This window comes from Phocoena sinus, chromosome 7 (genome assembly GCF_008692025.1).
Source record: "Phocoena sinus isolate mPhoSin1 chromosome 7, mPhoSin1.pri, whole genome shotgun sequence".
In the NCBI taxonomy this organism is placed as follows: domain Eukaryota; kingdom Metazoa; phylum Chordata; class Mammalia; order Artiodactyla; family Phocoenidae; genus Phocoena; species Phocoena sinus.
The window spans coordinates 45,375,806-45,399,946 of record NC_045769.1 but is presented as its reverse complement, the minus strand read 5'-3'; the positions used below and the strand labels follow the sequence as shown (position 1 = coordinate 45,399,946).

Below are 24,141 nucleotides of genomic sequence, written 5' to 3'. Positions count from 1 at the left end.
GAGGGCTTCCCTGCTGGCGCAGTGGTTGAGGGTCCACCTGCCGATGCGGGGGACACAGGTTCATGCCCTGGTCCGGGAGGATCCCACATGCCGTAGAACAGCTGGGCCTGTGAGCCATGGCCGCTGAGCTTGCGTGTCCGGAGCCTGTGCTCCGCAACGGGAGAGGCCACAACAGTGAGAGGCCCACGTACCGCAAAAAAAAAAAAAAAAAAAAAAAAACCTTTGAAGATCAGGCATATTCTGTTTGACAAACTGGATTGGACATTGAAAATCAAAGATAAATAGGGCCTCTGCCCTATAGGAGCATATGGCCAGATAAGGGAGATGGATATTTACATAAATGAGACATTTCAACATAGTTTGAAAGTACCCAGATCAAATCATGCCTTGGGTACTTTGGGAGCACAGAGAAGAGGTCCAGCCTAAGGATTCTGTGGTTTGTACATTCTATGGTATATGAGAAAGCACCATGTTAGACACATATGCTGTCAGATGTAATAGGCACAGAGCAAACATTTTTTATTTGATGCTAGAAGATTTGCAGTTCTGAGCTTTGTCTTATGGTTATATCTATTATGAAAAAAGTTAAACAAATATTACCCCTGTTTAACCACAGTTAATAATTTAATAGCCTCTGATATATGGAAGAAAGCCACAAATCCAGAAAAGCAAAGTCAGCTTTTTGGGAGTAAGAAAAAGAACTGTCATAAAGTTTTTATACTTTGCTATCTAAGAGACCTCACTGACTAGAAAGAATATTTGACTTCGTATTTGTAGGCTGGTGTCTGTGCAATGAATGATGGAGAGTTGGAGGACAGGGGAAGACACTGCTGTTAGTAGAACCACCGCAGAATAATAGCTGATAGTGAAGGCGTAGCACAGTGTCTGCATCCATTAGTGAACAGGCAGCTTGGTTAGGTTGGCTGTTTTTGCAGGATGATTCCATACAGCCTCTGCCCCTGGAACAGGTCAGAGGTATGACTTTGGCATCATTGATCTACTTTCAGAATTCGTGAACTAAATGACCTCAGATGTCCCCATAGGCTTAAGCAGCACAATTTGAATATACAGTTCTTAAACTATTATTTTGAAAGAAATCTCTGTTGCATGTTATAGCTTTGGTTTTTGTTTTGTTTTTCATGGACAATAAAAAGATTATGCTGTCTATACAGTATGTGAATCTTATTTTTCTCTCTTATTTCCAGGTATGTCTTCTGTGTCTCTGGAGACTTTATTAAAGTTTATAGCACAGCTACAGAAGAATGTGTACATATATTGCAAGGGCACAGAAATATGGTGACTGGAATCCAGCTCAACCCCAAGAACCATCTACAGGTGTTAATTTACAGTCAAATATTTTAATATCGGCTTTATTGTTGAAAGAAAATTTTGAATTGAATTTGGCTGAGAAGCTTTCTAGGTGATGATCAGGGAAATACCTATTTTGATTTTCTGATTTAGTATAGTTTTCACTTATTTTTAATTATTAAAATAGGGTCACAGCCTAGAACTACATTGTTCATGGTGTATTCTGTGAATCATTTGTTCACAGGATGCTAATAGGTGTTACTTGAAAGAAGGGGTTCTTGTTTGTATAGTTTCTGAAATTCAGGATTTGGCACAGTTAAATGAATTTCTTGATTATAGGTCTTCTCAAGTCCTTTATATGCATGGTGAATATCCGGAAGGGGTATATTGTCTTGGGTGTTTCTCAAATTTATTTGACCTCTGAACTCTTTGGTTTCTGGAATGCATCTTTGAGGTACTGATTTTGTAGATCTATTTCTTTACAGACGAGGCTCTTTAGTGTTAATGCAGATGTCACCAAATCTTAGGGCCAGTATCTAGACAAGAAGAAGGGATTCTTCAGTCAGTGGATCAACCAGTTAATTTCAGAACAAACTTGGGGATCTAGTGGAGCCTGGACCTTCCCACTCTCCCCACAAAACAGCCCTTGCTTTTCAGAAATCAACAATAAAATGGTTGTTTTAATTTGTTCTTAAGTGTCAGCAAAGCTGCTAGAGTTATCTCAAAAATACTTGCTCTGGGGCTTCCCTGGTGGCGCAGTGGTTGACAGTCCGCCTGCCGATGCAGGGGACACGGGTTTGTGCCCCTGTCTGGGAAGATCCCACATGCCGCGGAGCAGCTGGGCCCGTGAGCCATGGCCGCTGGGCCTGCGCGTCCGGAGCCTGTGCTCCGCGATGGGAGAGGCCACAACAGTGAGAGGCCCGCGTACCGCAAAAAAAAAAACTTGCTCTAGTTTTTGATCGAGTTCCCCTTTTCTGGATTAGTCTCAGCCAACTTGACAGTTACTGCTTAATTTAAGAATGGATTTGCATTGCCATTCACTGTGTTGTCATAAAAGAAATAGGGCATAAAGTAACACTAACACTGATCTTTTCTTTCTAAAATTAAATGAGCTACTCTTGAAAATCATAGTTAAGTAGCTCTTCTGCAGGGTTCAAGCACACATTTTGTCCTTGCTGTCCTCTGAGGACTTGAGAAAAGAGGTTATGGTTATGTGTACCATTTGAATGTTTTTTGTAGCAGAAGAGAAAATTAAAGTTGGAATTTGTGAAGTCTGTATTACCAGGTTTAACAACAGGCTTGGTTGAGGTGAAGGGGTGGGTGCCAGAGATTCTGTGGACTCTGAACTCACAGTATTTGTGTATAACCATTGTCTTATAGTGATTCTGTTTGCCTTGTTATATTTTACTGATCTGTGTTCATGATTCATGTTATATGTAATAATGCTGGTGTATATTTTTTACCTAATATAATTCTTTTGCTTGAATAGATATTTTCTTACTCCATCATTTTTTATTTCAATTCTGTGATTCCATGTCCTCCCTGGAAGAAATCTTAAAATTGCCACTTTTAAATTGAAGTAGAGTTGATTCACAATATTATATTAGTTTCAGGTGTGCAGTATAGTGATTCTTCAGTAGTGGAGATTAAACTCCATTTAAAGTTATTACAAAATAATGGCTATTATTTATATGCACTATACAATATATCTGTGTTGCTTATCTATTTTATACGTAGTAGTTTGTATCTCTTAATCCTGTACCCCTATCTTACCTCTCCCCCTTTTCTCTCCCCACTGGTATCCACTAGTTTGTTTTCAGTATCTGTGAGTCTGTTTCTGTTTTGTTATATATATTCATTTGTTTTATTTTTTAGATTCCACATGTAAGTGATAAGATGCAGTATTTGTTTGTCTTTCTCTTTGTTTTATTTCACTAAGCATAATACTCCTAGGTCCATCCATATTGTTGCAAATGACAGAATTTTATTCTTTTTTATGGCTGAGTGTATATATCACATCACATCTTTATCCCTTCATCTGTTGGCGGACACTTAGGTTGCTTACATGTCTTGGCTATTGTAAATAATGCTACTGTGAACATTGAGGTACATGTATCCTTTCAAATTACTATTTTTATTTTTTCAGGTATATACACAGGAGTTGAATTGCTGGATCACATTGTAGTTCTGTTTTTAGTTTTTTGAGGAACCTCCATACTGTTTTGCAGTAGTGGGTGAACCAGCAGTGTACAAGGGTTCCCTTTTCACCACATCTTCACCAACATTTGTTATTTGTAGACTTTTTGATGCTAACCCTTCTGACAGGTGTGAGGTGATATCTAATTATGATTTTGATTTGCATTTCTCTAATAGCGATGTTGAGCATCTTTTCATGTGCCTGTTAGCCGTCTGTATATCTTCTTTGGAAAAATGTTCAGTTCTCCTGCCTATTTTTTAATCAGGTTGTTTATCTTTTTTTTTCTTTAGGTTGTTTATCTTTCTGATGTCGAGTTGTATGGATTGTTTATGTATTTTAGAAATTAATCCCTTATCAGTCATAGCATTTGCAAATATTTTCTTCCATTCAGTATGTTGTCTTTCTGTTTTGTCTGTGGTTTCCTAGCTGTACACAGCTTTTAAGTTTAATTAGGTCCCATATGTTTATTTTTGCTTTTATTTCTTTTGCCTTAGGAGACAGATCAAAAAATATGTATTGCTACGATTGACGTCAAAGGGTGTTCTGCCTGTCATCTCTTCTAGGAGATTTATGGTTTTCAGTCTGACATTTATATCTTTAATCCATTTTGAGTTTATTTTTGTACGTGGTGTGAGGAAATGTTCTAATCTCAATCTTATATATGTAGCTGTCCAGTTTTTCCAGCACCACTTATGGAAGAGACTGTCTTTTCTCCTATGACTGTCTTGCCTCCTTTGTTGTATATTAATTGTCCATAAGTATGTGGATTTATTTCTGGGCTCTCTATTCTGTTCCATTGATCTGTGTTGTGTTTTTGTGCCAGTATAATCCTGTTTTGATTACTATAGCTTTGTAGTATAGTCTGAAGTAAGGGAGCATGATATCTCCAGCTTTGTTCTTTTTTCTCAAGATTGCTTTCATAATTTGGGGTCTTTTGTGGTTCCATACAAATTTTGAGATTATTTGTCCCAGTTCTGTTGAAAATGTCATAGGTATTTTGATAGGGATTGCATTAAATCTGTGGATTGCTTTGAGTAGTTTGGACATTTTAACAATATTAATTCTTCCAATCCAGGAACATGGGGTATCTTTCCATTTCATTGTATCATCTTTGGTTTTCTTCTCAGTGTTTTATAGTTTTCAGAGTATAGATCTTACACTGCCTTGGTTAAGTTTATTTGTAGATATTTTATTCTTTTTGATGTGATTTTAAATGGGATTGTTTTTTCTTCTGTTTCTGGTAGTTCATTATTAGTGTATAGAAAAGCAACAGATTTCTGTATATTAATCTTGTATCCTGCAACTTTACTGAATTCACTTATTCTAATAGTTTTTCAGTGGAGGCTTTAGGGTTTTCTGTTTGGGTTCATCTTGTTTGGGACCCTCTGTGCTTCCTATACCTGGATATCTGTTTCCTTCTTCAGGATTGGGACATTTTCAGCCATAATTTCATCAAATACATTTTAGACCCCATTCTCTCTCTCTTCTCCTTCTGGGACCCCTATAATGTGCCCTATGTTGTGAATGTTGGTACTCTTGATGTTATCCCAGAGATCTCTGAGCTGTTCTTGCTTTCTTTTTCTTTCTTTCCTTCTTTCCTTCTTTCTTTACTCTTTTTGTTCTTCTGTTTGGGTGATTTCCATTATTCTCTCTTCCAGATTACTTGTGCATTCTGAATCACTTAGTCTGCTGTTAATTCCTTCTAGTGTGTTTTTCATTCCAGTTATTGTATTCTTCAGTTCTGAGTGGGTGTTTTTGTGTGTTTTTCCCTCTAGTTCCTTGTTTAAATTCTCACTGTGTTCATCTATTCTTTTCCCTAATTCAGTTAGCATTCTTATTATTAATGACTTGAATTCTTTATCTGGTAGATTGTTTATTTCTGTTTCATTAATTTTTTCAGGGGTTTTCTTTCTCTCTTTTTTTTGAGACCAGTTCCTCTGTCTTCTCATTTTGCTTAGCTTTCTCTGTATCTATGAATTTAGGTGAACTGGTTAATTATACCAATCTTGAAGGGGTATCCTTATGTGGGAGCATCCCTGTGCAGTCTGCATGTGCTCAGTGCCTTTGGTAAGAGAGCTGGCTTTGACATGAACTACAAGTCACATCTTTCCTCGGGGTGTGCTGGCAGCTGTCACCTTGGTTAGAGGTGGGGCTAGAGATGGAGGTGCTAGGTTGCTTCTGTGTTGCACAGCCAAGCTCTCTCCCCAGTCACGGCAGGCCTCTCTCCAGTGTGGAGCTGTGTCATGAAGTAAGCAGGGCTGGAGCGTATACTGGAGCGGTCACAGGAAACCAGGCAGCCACTAAGGCAGTCTTCAATCTACCCTCTTCCTCAGGAGCAAGCCCACATGTGTGCTCTCCTCTTGAGTGGAATACAGGCTTCCCACTGCCCTACTGTTAGTCCCAGCAGCACTTCAGCCAAGGGAACTTCTCTTCCCTGTGTCAGACCCTAGGACTGGAGCACCCAGTATGTGACTCAAACCACTCACTCAGTCCACAGGGCAGATCTCTGCCCATGTAATCTCCTTTGTCCTCTGTGTTCCTTCCCAGTGGAACAGGTCCCAACCTGATTGCTTCTTTTCCCTGCCTACCTCATTCCATGTGGATCTTTCTTACAGCCTTGGTTGTATAGGACTCTTTCTGACAGTTTCCAGTTAGTTTTCAGTGAGAATTGTTCCACATGTAGATGTATTTTTGATGTGTTCGTGGTGGGAGGTGAATTCCACGTCCTCCTACTCTACCATCTTTCTTGAAAAAAACTCAAAATTTTAAGTAAAGTGTTTCCACAGTAACAGCAACGAAAAACTCCAGTGTGACTTTAGTAAAATTCAGTCTTGTGGGACAAAAATAAAAACATGCTACAAAGGCATTCTGTTGGTACCAACGTATGGCCCACAGACCAGTGCCACAAACCGTTGGTTACAGGTCTGCAATGAGATAAGTATAGAAATTGAGTGTCTAAAACTTTAGGGCACTTTGACATTGCCACAGCATCCAAGTACATAATAACTTAAGTTGTATTTTACAAAAATATTGGTCCATGATGGGTTGGAAACTTTTCTTTTTAAAAAGAACATTCTCAGATCATTTGAGAGACACTCCTTTGATACCAATGTAAGATAAAAGCTGTTCTGCTGATAAAGGACTGGGCTCTGGGAAAATAGCAACAAACTCTCAAGTGTTGTTATTCATAACTCAATACCTTACCATCTCCCTCTTGAAGACAGAGGGTTGACTTTTTTCTTTATTTTAATTAAAACTTGAAATTGATAGGTCTGATTTCTACAAAGAGCTGTGATAAGATTTTTTATTTTGCAAAAACTATAAATAAATGATTTCACCTCTTTAAAGCTGATAATGAATTAATGAACAGGCAATGCCTTCTGTATTAGCAGTTAAGTTACTTGATATCTTCATGTAGTTCTTTTTTTTAATCAGTTTTGTACTATTTTTACCCTTCTAGCTATATTCGTGTTCCTTTGATGGCATGATTAAACTGTGGGACTATACAGATGGCATTTTGATAAAGGTACGTGGATTGAGCTTCATTTTCATTATGTGAAGAGGAATGGCAACATAATTTAATGACAGACATATTATTTATTGAATACTTCCTTAAGGCCCAACCTTTTAGATAGCCTTCCTAAACAAATCATAAAATTCACTCACCATAAAAGAAACGATAAATTTGACTATATAACATTTTAAACCTTTTTAACCAAAAAATGAGCAATGAAACGGAAAGAAAATATTTACAAGAGCTATTATCCCTAATATACAAAAAATTACCAAAAACCAATAAGGAAGAACTAATGACCCAACGGGAAAAAAATTGGTATAAAGTAAGAATATGTAATACACAGAAAAGAAATAACAAATAGCCAATAAACATGAAAAGATGCTTAACCTTGTTAATAATTAAATGTAAATTAATAGACAACACAGGATTTTTCCCTGTCACTTTATCCAAATTGCAGATTGAAAAAAATATAGCGATAAAGTGTAGAGAAATAGACATTTTTGTACACAGTCAATGAGAATGAAACTGAATAAATACCTTTTGCTCCAGCAGTTTCACCTTTACGAATCTCTTGTTGAAATAATGGCAGGTATATGTAGTTCTTAAAACATTGTTCATGGTAGAAAAAAAAATTGAATATAATCTTGAGGTCAGTTAAAATTTGATAGTCATTCAATAGAATACTGTAAAACCATTGATAAGAAACAGGTAGATTTATATATGTATTAACTTAAAAGGTTATTCAACAAATATGTATTGAGTGTCTCCGTAGGCCGGGTTTTCTTCTGATGTTCGCAATATAGCAGTGAGCAAAATGGATAAAAAAAAAAAATCCTGCCTGTTATGGAACTTAGCAGGGTACACAGAATGAACAATATGGTGCTTTTTATCTTTCAGACTTTCATAGTTGGATGTAAACTTCATGCCCTTTTTACTCTTGACTGTGCTGAGGATTCTGTCTTTGTTACAATAAATAAAGAAAAACCAGGTATAGTATAATTAATTTTTTTATACATTTATAGATAGCATTGAGTGGCTCTTTACGTTTTACAGTGTCTCAGATTTAACATTTTGGTTTTAGTGTGAAGTTAAGTTTTTGGAGTTGGCTTTTAAATTGGTTTCATCACTATTGCATTCATTTTGGGGAGGCTTTGTATTATTTCTGAAATATTGATGAGGGAATGATTACTTAATAAATGGCTGTGATAGTGGGCAGGTAACTCCAATTTTAAAGCTGTTTTGAGCTATATGTGTCTTCCTACTGACCTTAAATCTGTCATTCTTAAGCATCACTATTACTTTACCCATCACTGAACACCCATTCATTGATCTTGAATCTGGAGGAAATGGTATAGAAAACAGGTGATTAGGAACTAATAGTGTGGCTAAATTATTATTATATTTTCATTATCATTGGAACATTATTCCATTGAAACTGCCATGTTTCAGAGCATTTAAGGATTTCTAGAATATCTTCAGTGGTTACAACTAATTGTCCTTTAGCAGTAAATTTAATACATTTAACATTGACATGAAGGATATATCCAAAGAATTTTTCTAATCTCAGACTTCAAGAATGCCAGTCCCCGCTGTGTTGTCCTGCTTAAAATAGAGTTGTATTCAGAATTCAAAGTATAGGCCAGCTTTAAACTGGTTACTGGGCAGTCAGCTAGACTGGCTCACAGCTCATTAGCTAAGTGAATCCTTTCGGGGGGGAGCAGGGGGGCTTTGGCTTGGTTTTTGTTGGGGGTTCTGGTAGTGGTTTTTTTGTTTGGAATTTGAGGAGTTTTGTTGTTTGTTTTGCTAAAACAAATTTACAGACTGTTATATCATGGACTTTTAAGTAAGTTGAGAATAGTTAAAACTGTGAAGCCAAATCTTTTTTAGCTAAAAGTCATTTGGTGCCAACTCTGTTAATGAGTAATATTTTTATCTATCAAAAATGTGACATGAGGGCTTCCCTAGTGGCGCAGTGATTGAGAGTCCGCCTGCCTATGCAGGGGACGCGGGTTCGTGCCCCGGTCCAGGAGCATCCCACATGCCCCAGAGCGGCTGGGCCCGTGAGCCGTGGCCGCTGGGCCTGCGCGTCTGGAGCCTGTGCTCCGCAACGGGAGAGGCCACAGCAGTGAGAGGCCCGCGTATCGCAAAAAAAATGTGACATGAAAGAATAAAAGCTGTAAGTTTAGATTTCTGATGTGGCCCATAAACTACCTCTAAGCGACATTCCAAAAAATGTTTTGGAAATGGCAGTGTATTTCTTAAAATAATTAAGTTGCCTTACCAGATGACTATTTTAAAGTATAGGGAGTTTTTTATTTTTTGTAAATTTATTTCTTTTGGCTGCATTGGGTCCTTTTTTTTTTTTTTTAATGTTTGGCTGTGTTGGGTCTTTGTTGCTATGCACAGGCTTTCTCTGGTTGTGGCAATCAGGGGCTACTTTTTGTTTGGTGCATGGGCTCTAGGTGCACGGGCTTCAGTAGTTGTGGCATGCAGGCTCAGTAGTTGTGGCTCACGGGCTCTAGAGCGCAAGCTCAGTAGTTGTGGCGCATGGGCTTAGTTGCTCTGCAGCATGTGGGATCTTCCTAGACCAGGGCTCAAACCCATATCCCCTGCATTAGCAGGTGGATTCTTAACCACTGCACCACCAGGGAAGCCCTGTGCATTCTTAATGTCTGTCTAAATGCTTACTAAAAATTCATGTTTCTAAACTCCCTGACAATTGATTCACTAGGTCTGAGATTTGGTCTAGGAATCTGCATTTTTTGTGTCTCCCCAGATGGTTCTGCTCATCACTCTAGTTTGGTAGCCACTCCCCATACACACTGCATGATTCATCAGTTAGAGGGGTAGTTGCCAATAACAGTAATGAAAGTTTTTATCCATATCAGTAGGACAAGTGATTCTTAACACTGACTACACATTACAATCACTCCAAGGAACTTAAAATGTCAGATTCTCTGTGGTGGGGCCTGTCTGTTTATTTAAGTATTCCCGCAGTTGAGTCTAATGTGCAAGCCAGTATAGAAAACTGTAGATCTAAAGTAAGTCTCACGCAGATCTAAAGTCATTAGCCTTTTGGAGTTAACTGGAAACTTCAAATGCTGTAATGTAATCGGAATTCTATTCATGGTGGAATCTAGTGTTACTCTTCAGTACTCGGCACATCGTGGGCACTCAGCCTGTGAAAATCTAGTTACTATATAAAAATGTGAATAAGGCTAAAAAAGATTCCCTGTGACTGGCATCTCAAAATATATATTAACATATCCTTCTTTATTTGTTTCATCTTTGCTCCACAGTCCAAAACCAGAGTCTCTGATAGAAATTTGTATAAATCATATTGAAATATGCTTCTCTGGTTTAAAAACAAATGAACCTTTTATTTACATGTTATCTTATATGGTTTCATTTCTTGACTGTAATTAATGTATTCACCAGCTAATTAAACATTTACCATGTACCAAATACTGTTCTGGTTGCAGAGAACTAAACAGACATTAAGCTTACTAGATCAGTCATATAATACAATAAGATGACAGGTGTTCTAGAGAAAAATAAGGCAGGGGACGGGAATAGGCAACACTGGAAGAATACATATTAAATAAGTGATCAGGGGAGGTCCTGGGAGAAAGAAGAATATGCTGTGCAGCTGTGTTGGAGAAGCATATTCTAGAGCATTCCTGCCGTGTTTGAGGAATAGCAGGGAGGATGGATTGGAGTGAGCCTAAGTAGAATGGATAATGTAGAGCATTGTACGCAATTACAAGGACTCTGACTTTTACTCTGAATAGACAAAAAACCATTGAAGGTTTTTGAGCAAATGAGGGACATGATCTGACTTAGTAGTAATAGAACACTGACTTCTGTGTTGAGAAGAGACTGAAGGGGTCCAAGGGTGGGCGTAGGAAGAGCTGTTAAGAGATCACTATTCCTAACACTTAGGATATGAAGCAGGATCATGGCTTTAGGCTAGGTGGTAGCGGCAGAGGTGGTGAGAATTTATTGAATCTTGGATGTCTTTTGAAGATAGAGCCAGCAGAGTTTGCTGCTGTTTTGATGTGGGGCATGAGAGAGAAGTCAAAGGTGACTCAAGGATTAAGTCTGAGCAACTAGGTAAATTGTGGTGCCATTTCCTCCAGTGGGCAATGTGGGGGAAGACTAAGTTCAGAAAGGAAAATAAGAGTTCAGAATTTAGGCATGTAAAGTTTGAGATGACTGAAAAGGCTAGAAGAATTGAGTTCAGAGTATATAATAAGCAGGCTGGAAAACAAAAAATGGTAGATCAGTGTATTACAATGTATTATAAAGTCTAGGAGGATAAGGAAATAGCATAGTGAAATATAGCTATTTCCCCTTAAGGAGAAATTTTTTAAGTGGAATGCAAAGAGAAGAGCATGCCAGTTCTACAGAAAAGGAGATTTATTCTATGAATGTGTGGCAAGCCCATAGCATTTCTGAAAGCTCTCAGTTGGTTTGTTGCTTTTGGCTGCTCAGTTCACCAATGTATCATATTCCCTCTCCATCTTAAAGCTCATCTCAGTACTTTGGGGTTTTTTTGTTTCTTTTTTTTCATCTCAGTACTTTGGAAAGCAGTATGCACCAGTAAAACCAGTTGTTTTCTATTTCTACATATATGAAGTGTGTGTGTGTGTGTGTGTGTGTGTGTGTGTGTATGAGTTGTGGAATTAGCCCTCCAGTTAAAACTTGTATATTCAAATGAAGAGCACAACTTGTTCAGATAGCCTAGAATTATGATCTTAGCATCAAATTAACTTTGGAGTACTAATTAACAGTTTTATATGAACAAATGTACATCTTCACTTTCTCTAGAGAAGCTTTATATTAATATAGCTGCCTTTGGCTAGATGTATTTCAGCTGGTTTCAGTGAAACTACCAAAATCATCAAGTCAGGAAGTAGAAGCTAAGGAGCTCTCCTTTGTTTTGGATTATATAAACCAGTCACCCAAGTGCATTGCCTTTGGAAATGAGGTAAAATTTGCTTTGTTGGTTTTCTTTTTTGTACATAAAATCTCTTTCCTGCAGTCTTTCCTCTGAGAATTTTATGTTATAGTGATTTAATATTGCCTTGAGTTACAATATTTTTGTTACTAACTAAGAAATCTGTCTTACTACTTTAGCATGTGTTTGTAGTATAGATTTTTTTAGGACTACCCTAATTTTGTAGATTGTGTTTTTTTGCTCTTGTAAACTGTATAATTGTCCCAAAAGAAATCAATGTTTTGGCATTTGTACTGTACTTCTTAGCCTGTACCATGTAGAAGCCACTTAAATGCTTTGATTATAGATATGTGTCTTTTGAAAATATGACCTCCATGTCTATAAATAACACGCCCTTATAGAAAATTTTAAAATAACAGAACAATATAATGAAGAAATTAAATCTCACCAGTGGTAATATTTGAGGAATTTTTTCTAGACTTTTTCCTAAATGTATAAAATAACTTTTCTCAAATTGAATAGTTATCTGAGGGTTTTATCTTTTTTTCCTTCACTTAACACTGCAGCATGAGTGTGTACTTAAATGTTCATCAGAAATAGTGACTGTATGATGTTCATACCATGACTTATTTAGCCATCCCTTGTTAATAATCACGTAAGTTATTAAAATCAAGTACCATCAGAAGCCCCTATATATCATTGTGGTAGGCTGTTTCTTTAGTCTTAAGTTTTGTAGCATTATTTTGGCTTTGTTCTGAAAAGGTTTAATTTCTTAGAGTAGAGAAAACACTTGAACATTATAAACATCATTATTCTTTAGCATCATAGTCGTCAGTTAAATACAAATTAAAACCACAGTGAGATACCACTTCACGTCCACTAGAACAGATAAAATTCAAGAATGACAGTACTGAGTGGTGGAAAGATATGGGGCAAAGTTAAACGTGTGCCTTTATGGGGCCCAGCAGTTCCACTCCTAGGTAGAGAAATGAAAACACGACCACAGAATGACATGCACAAGAATAATTAATACTCATAATAGCTCCAAAATGGAAATAACCCAAGTGTTCATCACTAAGAGAGTAAACAATTTATGATACATATGCATTCATTGGGATGCTGCTTCACAATAAAAAGGAACTGATGATACACATAAGAGCGTGGGTGAATCTCAAAAAGGTGATGTTGAGCTACAGTCCAGACATGAAACGTATTTACCATTCTGGTTGTATTCTGTTATAGAAAAGGCAGAGAAGTAATCTACGGTGATAGAAATCAATAGTTGCTGACAGGGGTGGGAGCATTGGGGAATGACTGGAAAGAGGAACAACGGAGCATTCCTGAGGCGAAGAAAATGTCCTAAATCTTGATTGTGATGGTAGTTACATGGTCATACACATGTCAAACATTGCATTCTGTGGTGTATAAATTATGCCTTAACAGAAAAAAGTTTAATCATTATACTTAGAGAGTCTGGTTTTAGGATTTAGGACCTACTTTCATCTTTTAATTTTCTATGATTATTGTAAATGTAAGAGTATCCTTTCCATAGTTAAACTGTAATATGGGTTGGCCAAAGAGTTCATTTGGGTTTTTCTGTAACATCTTACGGAAAAACCCGAATGAACTCTTTGGCCAACCCAGTATATCATTTCATACTAATGTACTCTCAGTCTCCAAAAGTTTATTGTTCCCATGTTAACTTTTATGATAATATTTCTTCGTAAAGGGTGTTGACTATTTTTGTGAATGTTATCTTCTCTTTGAAATACCAGGGAGAGTATGTTGCTGCAGTACGAGACTTTTACTTGTCGGTTTATTTTTTCAAAAAGAAAACAACATCGAGGTAAGAATTCCTTTTTGATGGCTTTATTTTATTTACTCAAGAGTTCATTAAAATTTTATTCATCCTTATACCTGTGACCCAAAGCTGTTTCATGTTACAAGTAATTGTGAAACCACAAGATGAGGTAGAGGTTTTAACCCACAGTGGGTTAAAATCATTAGTCACAAAATCCTAGGGAGCTCTTCCCCCCAAAACCACTTTCACACTTAGATTCTGCTGTGTATACTTGATGTCAAAATTGGATGTGGTTTGGAAAGTTTTCCCTGGGTGATCCACATTGGCATTTTATGGCTGTAGGAATGAATATAGGCTTTGGTATAATCTGGGTTTAAAATGAGTCAGATGAGTCCATCGAACCTCACTGCACTTCAAATTAACATGTATTTGAAATGGCAATAATTTCTACCTAATAGAGTTGTAAGGATGAATGAGATAACGTATTTAAAGAAACTAGTGCTAAGCATGAGTAGTCACTCTTCAAATGACACTGTCCCCTCTCGCCTTTTACCCTGCCAAGATTAACATTTGTTTTCCTTTGCAGTATAAGGACCCTGACATCTTTGGACACATTAACCAGTTGTCTCAGATATAATTTCTCAGGCTTGTCCATACTTCATGCTAAAAACTTAGCTTTAACGAGAAATTCAAACAAACTTTGCCCAGGCAGAAAACTATAAAAAGAACTGTCCTCTATTTCACTCTCAGTGGCCTCCATAGACAAGTTATGGTAGAATGTTATTCACATGAAGTTTATATTGTGTATTAATAAATGTTTACAAAAAAAATTCTTGATTCTTGGTCATGATTTTTCTTAAAAATCATGCATTTATGTTCAGTGAATTCTGAGAGCTCACCAGTTTGGGTTGATAAGGGTGGGACCGCCATTTTGCCTAACTACATCACTTACCAAGCCTTTAATAATCAAGGGAAAATATTTTTCTTCTAGGTTTACTTTATCATCATCAAGAAATAAGAAACATGCTAAGAACAATTTTACATGTGTAGCATGTCACCCAAAGGAAGACTGCATAGCAACTGGTCACCGGGATGGCAAAATTCGTCTTTGGTCAGTTAACTCTTGAAGAGCTTGGCAATCATTTATTTATTTTAGATTAGTCCTGCAGAAAAGGTATACCTGGGTGCAGGGAAAAGGATAGAACTGAAAAGCCACAGCTGATAATAGAGATGATGCTTTGCTGGCATCCTTCCTTTCTTTTATTACTGTACTCTTCATTGCATAGACTTACTATTTTAGGACTTCAACCCTTGTCCCTAGGAGTAAATCCATTTTGTCCTTAATCATTTAATTGAAGAGAACTTTTTGTCAGCCTTTAAGTAAAAAAGAGAGAGTAACAGTGAATATTGAACTAGTAGAATACTATGATGGCCTGTTGTTTGCAGAAGTGACTGGTTTAGAAATAGAAAGTACTTTTTGCACATTAAGACCAGTAAACTTGATAAACATATGCCTTTGGCCAAATTAAGAATTTTGGTTTTCTCCAATAGGAGGAATTTTGATGATGAAAAGAAATACACATACACATGTTTACATTGGCACCATGATTTGGTTATGGATTTGGCTTTTTCAGTGACAGGTAAGTACAGGTTTAAGACTTAAAATGAACTTTTAAAGTATGTGAACCAAGTATTTTAATTCACTGTACTTAAAGTTTGAAAGATTTAGAATTGCATGGGCCAGATGAATTTTTTTAAGCACTTGTATATCACCCCTGTGTTTTGGGCTTTGCTCAGCACAATGCCATATGCTTAAGTTCTCAAAGCTCTTCAGAGTATCAAAGTGTACACCTGTCATAAAGTCTCTTGTTAATATAAACCTATTTAAATTATATTCCTTTTCTTTTTTTAATGTATGTGCACGTAGCTAAGTGCTTGTTGTCCATAAGTATAGCTACAGTTTATCAGGAGCAAATGACTCTGCTGATGCTTTATATCCATTATCTCATTTAATCCTTGACTCTGAAAACAGGCATCATTATTCTCATTTTACAGATGATGGAAGTGAAATTTGTAGTTGAGAACTAACTTGCCTAAGGTCACGTGTCTCGTAAGTGGGATTTGGACCTAGGTCTAATTCGAAAGTTTGTTTTTAACTGAAAGATGGCCACATTCACTATTTTAAGTTAATTCAGATCTTTGTTCCATTTAAGCTGCATGAGAATGGCTATAATGCGTAAAAATACCTCCCTGGAAATAGGATGACCTTCAACAGAAATTTGGAGAAGTACATTTTGTCTTTGGTTACCGTTAGCATCCCCACACATATGTGGTGAAAATTTTGTCAGTACATTTTGACTGGTCCTTAAGGGGGTGGGGAGGGGAGGTGCTAGATGCTCCAGAAGTTTACGTGCCCAGAGAAAGTAGTGGTTCTTCTTCCTGTAGGTCTTCCCAGAGACTGGCAGAACAAGTCTTAGTACCATTTGCTCTAGATTCCTACAGGCTTACTTGGGTTTAACTCAGTGGAGCCTCAGGAAGCAGGAGGCATCTTCAGCCTACTTGTGCTTTTGATTTTGGGGATCAGTGATTGGTATATGGGGGTGGGACCCAACCTGACATACTTAGAGTAGTACAACAGGAGTACAGCTGTGACATATGGGAACGAAGAACAGAAGAATGAAGAGGGTGTTAACCCTATGGATAAAAGACATCGGCTACTCTTATCTTCACCCTCCTCCCCACCAAAAATACAAATGAGTATGTTTGTGGCATTGTGTGTACATATGTCTGTAATGTTTCAGGCAGTGTTGTTATTCTCTCCTGACCTAAGGTGGTTTCTTCTGCCCTTCCTCATCAGTTTCTTTTTCTCTGCTGTGGTCCCTGCCCAAAGGCCAAGACCCGTTGATGTATATTGTCACTGGGACTTTTCTCTATTTTGTTGCCCTTACCTATCTTGTCCACCTCCTCTCACACTAGTTATTAGTCACAGCTTTTTGTGATGGCCTTACTTATTACCCTTAAGTCCTGGGACAGTCAGGATTGGCCTTCTCAGGTGGGGTTTGGGGAAAAAGGAATAGTTAGATTAGTTGGCACTCAAAAAAGAGAATACCAGGTGCCTCTTTTGTGAGCCATGGCTTTCATATAGGAAGTACTGCAGATCATCTTGGCTATTAGAGAGTTGAATTCTTGATGTTATTTTTTAAATCATGTGAGTATTTGTGAGAAGTAATATAGTACATGGTTGTCAGTGAATGTATAGGTATGAGAGAGTTAATAGAAGAAAATTAGTTGTCTGTGTAAATGAACTACAAATTATAGGGTTTTTGAGAACTGTTTATAAGTTAAGGCAAATGTTAACAGTATAAACTGTTTTGGCTCTGCTTTGAGTGCAGTCATGCTTGCTGTGAGCATCTAATTTATTGTTTACTTCTTTCTGATTCTTAAGCCTTTCTTATTTCAGTGCTCTAGGACCTCAAGTTAATGTTGGATAAAAGTGGTATTGGTGTTCCCAACACAGGGGGAAAGTTTTCAGTGTTTTACCACTAAAATATTTGCTATAGATTATCTGTAAGTATTCTTGATGAAATTTTAAAGGTCTTATCAATTCCTAGGTTACTGAGAGTTTTTATCATGGGTCTAGAATTCTATCTTTTACTTTTTCTGCAACTGTTAAGATACTGATGATCTATTTCCCTTTTTTCTGTAAGTAGAGTTCATTACATTGGTTTATTTTCCAAATGTTAAAATAACCTCACATGCTTAGAATAAGTTTTACCCTGCAGTGATGTCTTATCTTTTTAATATATCATTGGATTCAGCTTGCTGATACTTCATTTGGTAGTTTTCATCTGTTATGAAATTGGCTTGTAGTTTTCTTAATGATGTGCTAGTTTTGATGCAGAATTATGCTGGTCTTCAAAACAAATTGGGAAGTGTTCTTTCTTTTTTGTCACCTGGAAGAGTGTAAAACTGGTTTATTTCTTCCTTAAATGTTTGGAAAAGTTTACTAGTGAAGCCAGCTGGGCCTGGAGGATGTTTGTTTCATCCAGTTTTTCTAGTTACTGGCAGAAGAATTTGTCAGCAACAAAGTAGTCACATGTTACTGGAAAGGAAAAATCCCTGAACCAGTGATCTTTAAATTTTGTCTTGCAAGTGTATTAAAAGATATAAAGACACTTGTTTGTGTGTTTTTTTAAATAGTTTATTTCTCTAACATAGGAAAAATCAAAACATCGATTATATCTTCCTGTTTTTTCCCCCACACACTGTCCTTTTCATTTCTTTGGGTGGATGAGAAGGCAGCAGTCTGCTGAGTGGTGGCCGTGAGTCTGTCCTCGTAGAATGGCGAGAGGCAGCAGAGAAGAATAAGGAGTTCCTCCCCCGTTTAGGAGCTACTATTGAACATATCTCAGTGTCTCCAGCAGGGGATCTCTTCTGTACTTCGCACTCCGATAACAGTGAGTCTCAATTTGTTGTCATGAGGAAATACAGTTTGTGTAATGTCATAAATTAGGTAGCATCTGTAGGAGATGGAAAATAAGAGACCTCAAACTAAGAGTAGCATAGGATTTAACGAGCATTTTTTTCTCTTCCATTTCTCCTCTTTCCTCCACCCCTCTTGCCCCAAGATGCCACCTGAATACAACATTTCCAGAGTTGTTTTTATGAAAGTGTAGGGCTAAGTGTATTTGGTTATTGTTGTGCCACTTATATTTAAAAATCTTTTCATGTGGAATGATTGGGGGAATAAAGGAGGTTTTCATAATACAATGGCATTCTCGAAAGAACGCTCTGAGGTTTTCCTTTGGTACAGCCATTTTCTCGGCGTGGGAGTCCTGTGGATTCTGACAGAAATGGAGCAGTCTTCTGATTTCTCCCCCGCATTTGGTCATCCTGTTACACCTCAGCTTGGATGTAAATCCCTTGCCCATTGCCTCCTTTCCCTTCAAAAGAGAGCATAACTGAGCAATCCATTAGTGCAGTGACTCATTTCAAAGTAAACAACCGTCTCTTTTGGGGCATATAAGTTTCTGAATTAACACTTCTAATGTATTCATAGTCACAGTAGAAAATTTAGAGACTCCAACAGAAAAAGCCCTCATCCCCACCCCTAGTTTTTCTGTTAAATCACAAAATATATTCCTAATTTTCCAGTAACACTCCAAGAAATTGAACATACTCAATTGTTTTGTATTCTGGTATATTTCAGAATGATATAAATGCACTTTTTTTTTTAAACCTTGAAGGTTTGACCTATTTATGTTTAGATGTTTGTTTATTTATTTATTTATTTTACCCACAGAGATGATAATCATTCACCGAAACCTTGAGGCATCCGCAGTAATTCAAGGCCTAGTGAAAGGTATCGCAGACCTCAGTGGATGTGAAATTGTGTACATTTTCAAAAGTGAATGTTTGTCTGATTTCAGCTATTGTTCATCACTTCTTTTGCAGACAGAAATATCTTTACCGGTTTGATGATTGACCCAAGAACTAAAGCTTTGGTTTTGAATGGGAAACCTGGCCACTTGCAGTTTTATTCTCTCCAAAGTGATAAACAGTTATATAATGTAAGATTTTTGATCTGTTAACTAGCCTTAAAACTAATGAAATATCTTCATAGCACCACTGGCGTCAAGTAACTTATTGTATAGCTTCTAAAACAAGATCCTGTGCCTATGTTATTTGAACATAGTATTATCAGTTGTTTATAGCATGATTCTAATGAGGCCACAGTTGCAGATGAAGTTTGCATGTAAGCCAGTTGGCACTGTTGTGTGCGCTCTATTTTATTCTGTTTAAGACTACACTCTAAATTAACTGTTGCACACAACTGTGCCTTTGAGTCGTAAGGATAGGCAATGAGAATATGGATTAACAATACAGACCTGTCTCTGCTTTGTGGTGAAACAGTATCATATGTACATGCTGAAGATAAAATCTTCAGTGTAGATTAAAGAGGAACACTTCCCATAATCCTGGTAAATGCAATCCAGAATTTCCACTTTTTCTTTAGTGCCCCACAGTACCCTTTACAGATTTCTATCACAGCCACTGTAACACTTTATCTCTTTCTCTCCAACACCTTTAAACCACTCAAAGAAAGGAAACTTATTGATCTTTGTACATTTCTAGTGCAGTGCCTGGAAATAGTAGCACTTAATACATTTTTAGTAAATAGATGAGGAAACAATAAAAGAAACAATTATAAAGAAAATGCTGGCCTATTTAAAATGTTGTGCTTTTTTCACTTCTTAAAAATTGTAGGTTTCATTTTTGCTTTCCTTGTTTCTAGTGATGTGGAATCTAGCCTTGAGATTTTATGTAGAGCTATTTGTTCTTAGAAACAAAAGAAAAGCATTACTGTAACCTAAAGTTCTGCTGTATCATATAAATGGAGCATAGTCGTTACTAAAATTTAAGGTCATTGAAGAATCATCACCACCAAATTGGTATTATATAATATGCTCCATGTTTTCAATGGCAATTTTGATGTCTGTAAGTAATGATTAGTTCATTTTTCTCTTTACCTAAAAATCTGTTACTGTAGATTCCAGAAGGTATCTATGATGTGGTTAATTACCATTCCTTGAATGCTTTAACATGTATGTATTTACATTAATAAGAATTTTGGATTTTTTTTTAACCCATCAGTTAGATATTATACAGCAAGAATATATCAATGATTATGGTCTGATCCAAATTGAGCTAACAAAGGCTGCATTTGGCTGCTATGGTAATTGGCTTGCAACGGTGGAACAACGTCAAGAAAAGGAAACTGAGCTTGAATTGCAAATGAAACTGTGGACATATAATAAGAAAACACAAGGGTAATACTATCTATATAGACATTAATTTCAGAGCAGAAAATTATTTGACTTTCTAGTTTCAATTGTTGGTCTTTACGATGTTTCATTTTGTTAAATTTATATTAAGAGAAATGAAGGAGGTGTTATTCCTCTAATACAGCCTTTAGGCTTTCTGCTCTGAGAAAGCATTGGTGTCCTCCAAATTATGAGTCACCTCATTGCATAAATAAGGAAACATGGAGAAGTGATACCCCCAAGAACACATACCTACTTCCAGGCAAATCCAGGATTAGAATGCAAAGGTCTTAGTTCCTTAGCTCTTTTGTGTTATATTACCTTCTTTGGGAAAATAGCAGTGGTAGGTGGTAGAGGTGTGGTGTGGTGTAGTCTTGATTAGATAAGGAGCCCACTAGTTTCTCATACCATGGCTGTAATAGCAATTTATCAAGTCCTTGCTTGTCAAGAACTGGGCTTAGTGCTTTCGTGCCCATTGTCTTGTGAATCTTCACAAGATAGTCTTTCATTCATGGCAGTGTCCTGTCAAGCCAGAAACAAGCTTTGAGAGGTAGTTTGTATGACTTTAAATATTAAGTATTGACCAGGGCAGTGAAATAGGTAATGTTCTTTCTGTGCCGTCTTGCCACAAATAAGGGCTTTCATAGCCATTTCCTTTTTTGCTTATTTTCAAAAGAGTGAGGTATCTGTGTTCTACACAATTTCCCTGCAGTTTAGTATAGTAGCCTTTCAAGTATCATTTTTTGATGACCCCTATTTTATACTCATTCTGTACCAGTAAGCTGACACTATTTATAATCATCTCTGTTATGTACATTACACGAGGCCAGAGGTAATGTGTTAGAACTCTTTGCATCCTGTGGCCATTAGTGACAGAACACTCAATTGTTTGTCATGCTAGGTGATAATATATCAGTTGCTCATTCTTAAAGATGCTATTGTAAAATGTGCAATATGTAAGGAATTCTTAATACTCATGATAGTGTATCATACTGCCCTGGTACAAAAATAAATTGGTTTCCTTCCTACTAGGTTTGTTCTCAATACAAAGGTTAACATGCCACATGAAGACCACATCACAGCTCTCTGTTTCTGTAATGCAGAAAAATCTGAAAACCCCACCTTGGTTACAACAAGTAAAGATGGTCACTTCAAAGTGTGGATATTAACAGATGATTCTGATATATACAGTAAGTTACTTAAATATAATATGTCTGTATGTAGTGCACAGTTTTAAGAATTGATATATTTATCTCATGAATTGTATCCATTCTGGGAGGACATTTTCTACTTTGTTTAATACTATAGGATATTGCCCGATTTCAAAAGATCTTAGAGATTACATTTTTACATGCCTCTTCTCCCAAATCTTTACTTACTTTATGACATTCTTGATTAATCGTGTACTAGTTATTCCAGTCTGTGAGGGTACAGTAAAAAGGGCTTTTGCAGTAGTCCCTTTACTGTTCCACTAGAGGAAGATCAAGGTCTCTTGGAAGGGACGCAAATTTCAAATCAGTCAATGATTTGTAACTAAAATTTTGGAGAGGAGGTTTTTTGTTGTGTTTGTTTCTTAATCCATATTTCTTATAAATTCCGTAAAATATTATCTAGCATTTGTAGTATTTCTATGGTCTGTATTTTCACAGAAAAAGCTGTTGGCTGGACCTGTGACTTTGTGGGTAGTTATCACAAATACCAAGCAACTAACTGCTGTTTCTCCGAAGATGGCTCTTTACTAGCAGTTAGTTTTGAGGAAATAGTTACAATATGGGATTCGGACACATGGGAACTTAAATGTACATTTTGTCAACGAGCTGGGAAAATAAGGTAGGTAAATAATTGGGGGAGTATGAAGTACTAGGTTTCTTTTTTTTAAAATTCAAACAAGTCTTTCTACATAAACTTTAGTAATTAATTTATGCTTTCTCCAGAGGTATCCTGTGGGTCAGTGGTGCCAGCAGCTAACCAAAATACTGGGAAACAAAAAAATACTGGGTTTATGAACCATGTGCATTAGTTTTCATGGTTGTACTACACAATAATAGAAGATATATATAAGCCTCAGTAGATCCAAACAATGTTTATTTTCTCAGTATTTTCATAAAAGCGATGTTATGCTCAAACTTCATTGTTTGTAATAATGGCAAGAGAATGTAACAGTAGTATCTTCCATTTTATTTCCAGTAACTTGGGCATTTGAGGACAGAATGGGAAATGGCTGTTTCTAATTCCCAACATGTCTAATTCTGAATTTACTTTGTAAAACTTTCTTCAGAATTCATATTGCAGATTTTCCTCTTGAGACAAAGAAGCATAAAAAAGAGTTTTTGTTAAATAACTTGGTACATTTCACATACATTTTCTCTATATGTGTCAATTATTGTACCGTACAGCATATTAGAGAAAAGAATTGGTCATCAAATCTGTTTTCCTAAAGAAACAAAATAGCTAAATAAACCTTTACTGTTGTGCTCCTTACCCTCTTCCCTGCAGAATAATTATGAACAAAAACATACATGTCTATCTAAAAATTTGCATTGCACGAAGCTAGTACTGTGCAGGAAGTCTGCAGTCCTTTGTAACTACGTGTGCTAGAACTGACTGTTGTTAACTTCCTTGTTTTAATCTAGGCACCTTTGCTTTGGGAGATTGACTTGTTCCAAGTATCTTCTTGGTGCCACTGAAAATGGCATTCTGTGCTGTTGGAATCTGCTCAGTTGTGCATGTAAGATATTCTTTGCTATAAAGTGATGACAAAGCACACAGGAAGTGGACATTAACTAGTCTTTGGCATTTGAGGACTTCTGGATGATATCTTCATATCTTTACCCAGAGAATATATAATTTTTTACGTGGTACATTGTACCACCAAACTTTGGAGTGCTATGCCTGTAATAATAGACTTTGATTACAGTTGACCCTTGAGCAATGTGGGCATTAGGGTTGACGACCCTCTGCGCAGTCAAAAATTCACTTATAACTTAGAGAGTCAGCCCTCTGTGGAGTCAGCCAACCTTGGATTGAGCAGTTACTGGTAGTACTTGCTATTTTAAAATCCACATGTATGTGGACCCTCATAGTTCAAATCCATGTTATTCAAGGGTCAGCTGTATTTATAAGCTGCCTAATTGTCATCAAATCATCTTCCATTATCCTCAGCTTTTTCCACTGTCTTCAGTGTATGACTTTGTTGCCCTCCATATTATCCATCCTCATAACAATTTGAGGAAAGTTTCTGATAGTTCATAATGCATATTAACCTGCAGTATTCCTGATAGCATTAAATTTGAATGTAGCCTATCACAATCCTCCTAACAAATGTGAACTTTGTGGCATTTTACTCATTCGAGTATATGTTTGGAGGACATTGTGGTTACTTTGTAATAATGTGTGTGATAACATTTTTTTAAATATTCTCTACAGTGATTCTGGTTAACATTTTGCCCACATTTAGCAGTAGTGGGAAAGCACCAGACAGAAGTTGCACTGCTTTAACTGTTTTTCTGCTTCTTGCCCCTCGTTTTAGCGCAG

At 36.8% G+C, this 24,141-nt stretch overlaps 1 protein-coding gene across 3 annotated transcripts in view; it reads left to right on the top strand.

The window, feature by feature from the left end:
- Positions 1-24,141, top strand: part of WDR75 (WD repeat domain 75) — a 41,452-nt gene that overhangs the window by 4,626 nt on the left and 12,685 nt on the right. The window contains exons 2-15 of one of the 3 annotated variants that reach the window (XM_032637309.1): positions 1,206-1,335; positions 6,966-7,031; positions 7,920-8,010; positions 11,888-12,012; positions 13,758-13,828; positions 14,775-14,894; positions 15,335-15,423; positions 18,172-18,240; positions 19,086-19,145; positions 19,238-19,353; positions 20,438-20,613; positions 21,640-21,797; positions 22,257-22,437; positions 23,241-23,335. In XM_032637309.1, coding sequence (XP_032493200.1) covers positions 1,206-1,335; positions 6,966-7,031; positions 7,920-8,010; positions 11,888-12,012; positions 13,758-13,828; positions 14,775-14,894; positions 15,335-15,423; positions 18,172-18,240; positions 19,086-19,145; positions 19,238-19,353; positions 20,438-20,613; positions 21,640-21,797; positions 22,257-22,437; positions 23,241-23,335 — 1,547 coding nt within the window. Of the gene's footprint in view, positions 1-1,205; positions 1,336-6,965; positions 7,032-7,919; positions 8,011-11,887; positions 12,013-13,757; positions 13,829-14,774; positions 14,895-15,334; positions 15,424-18,081; positions 18,241-19,085; positions 19,146-19,237; positions 19,354-20,437; positions 20,614-21,639; positions 21,798-22,256; positions 22,438-23,240; positions 23,336-24,141 lie in introns of all 3 variants that reach the window. The other 2 variants (XM_032637308.1, XM_032637310.1) reach the window with 2 other exon arrangements.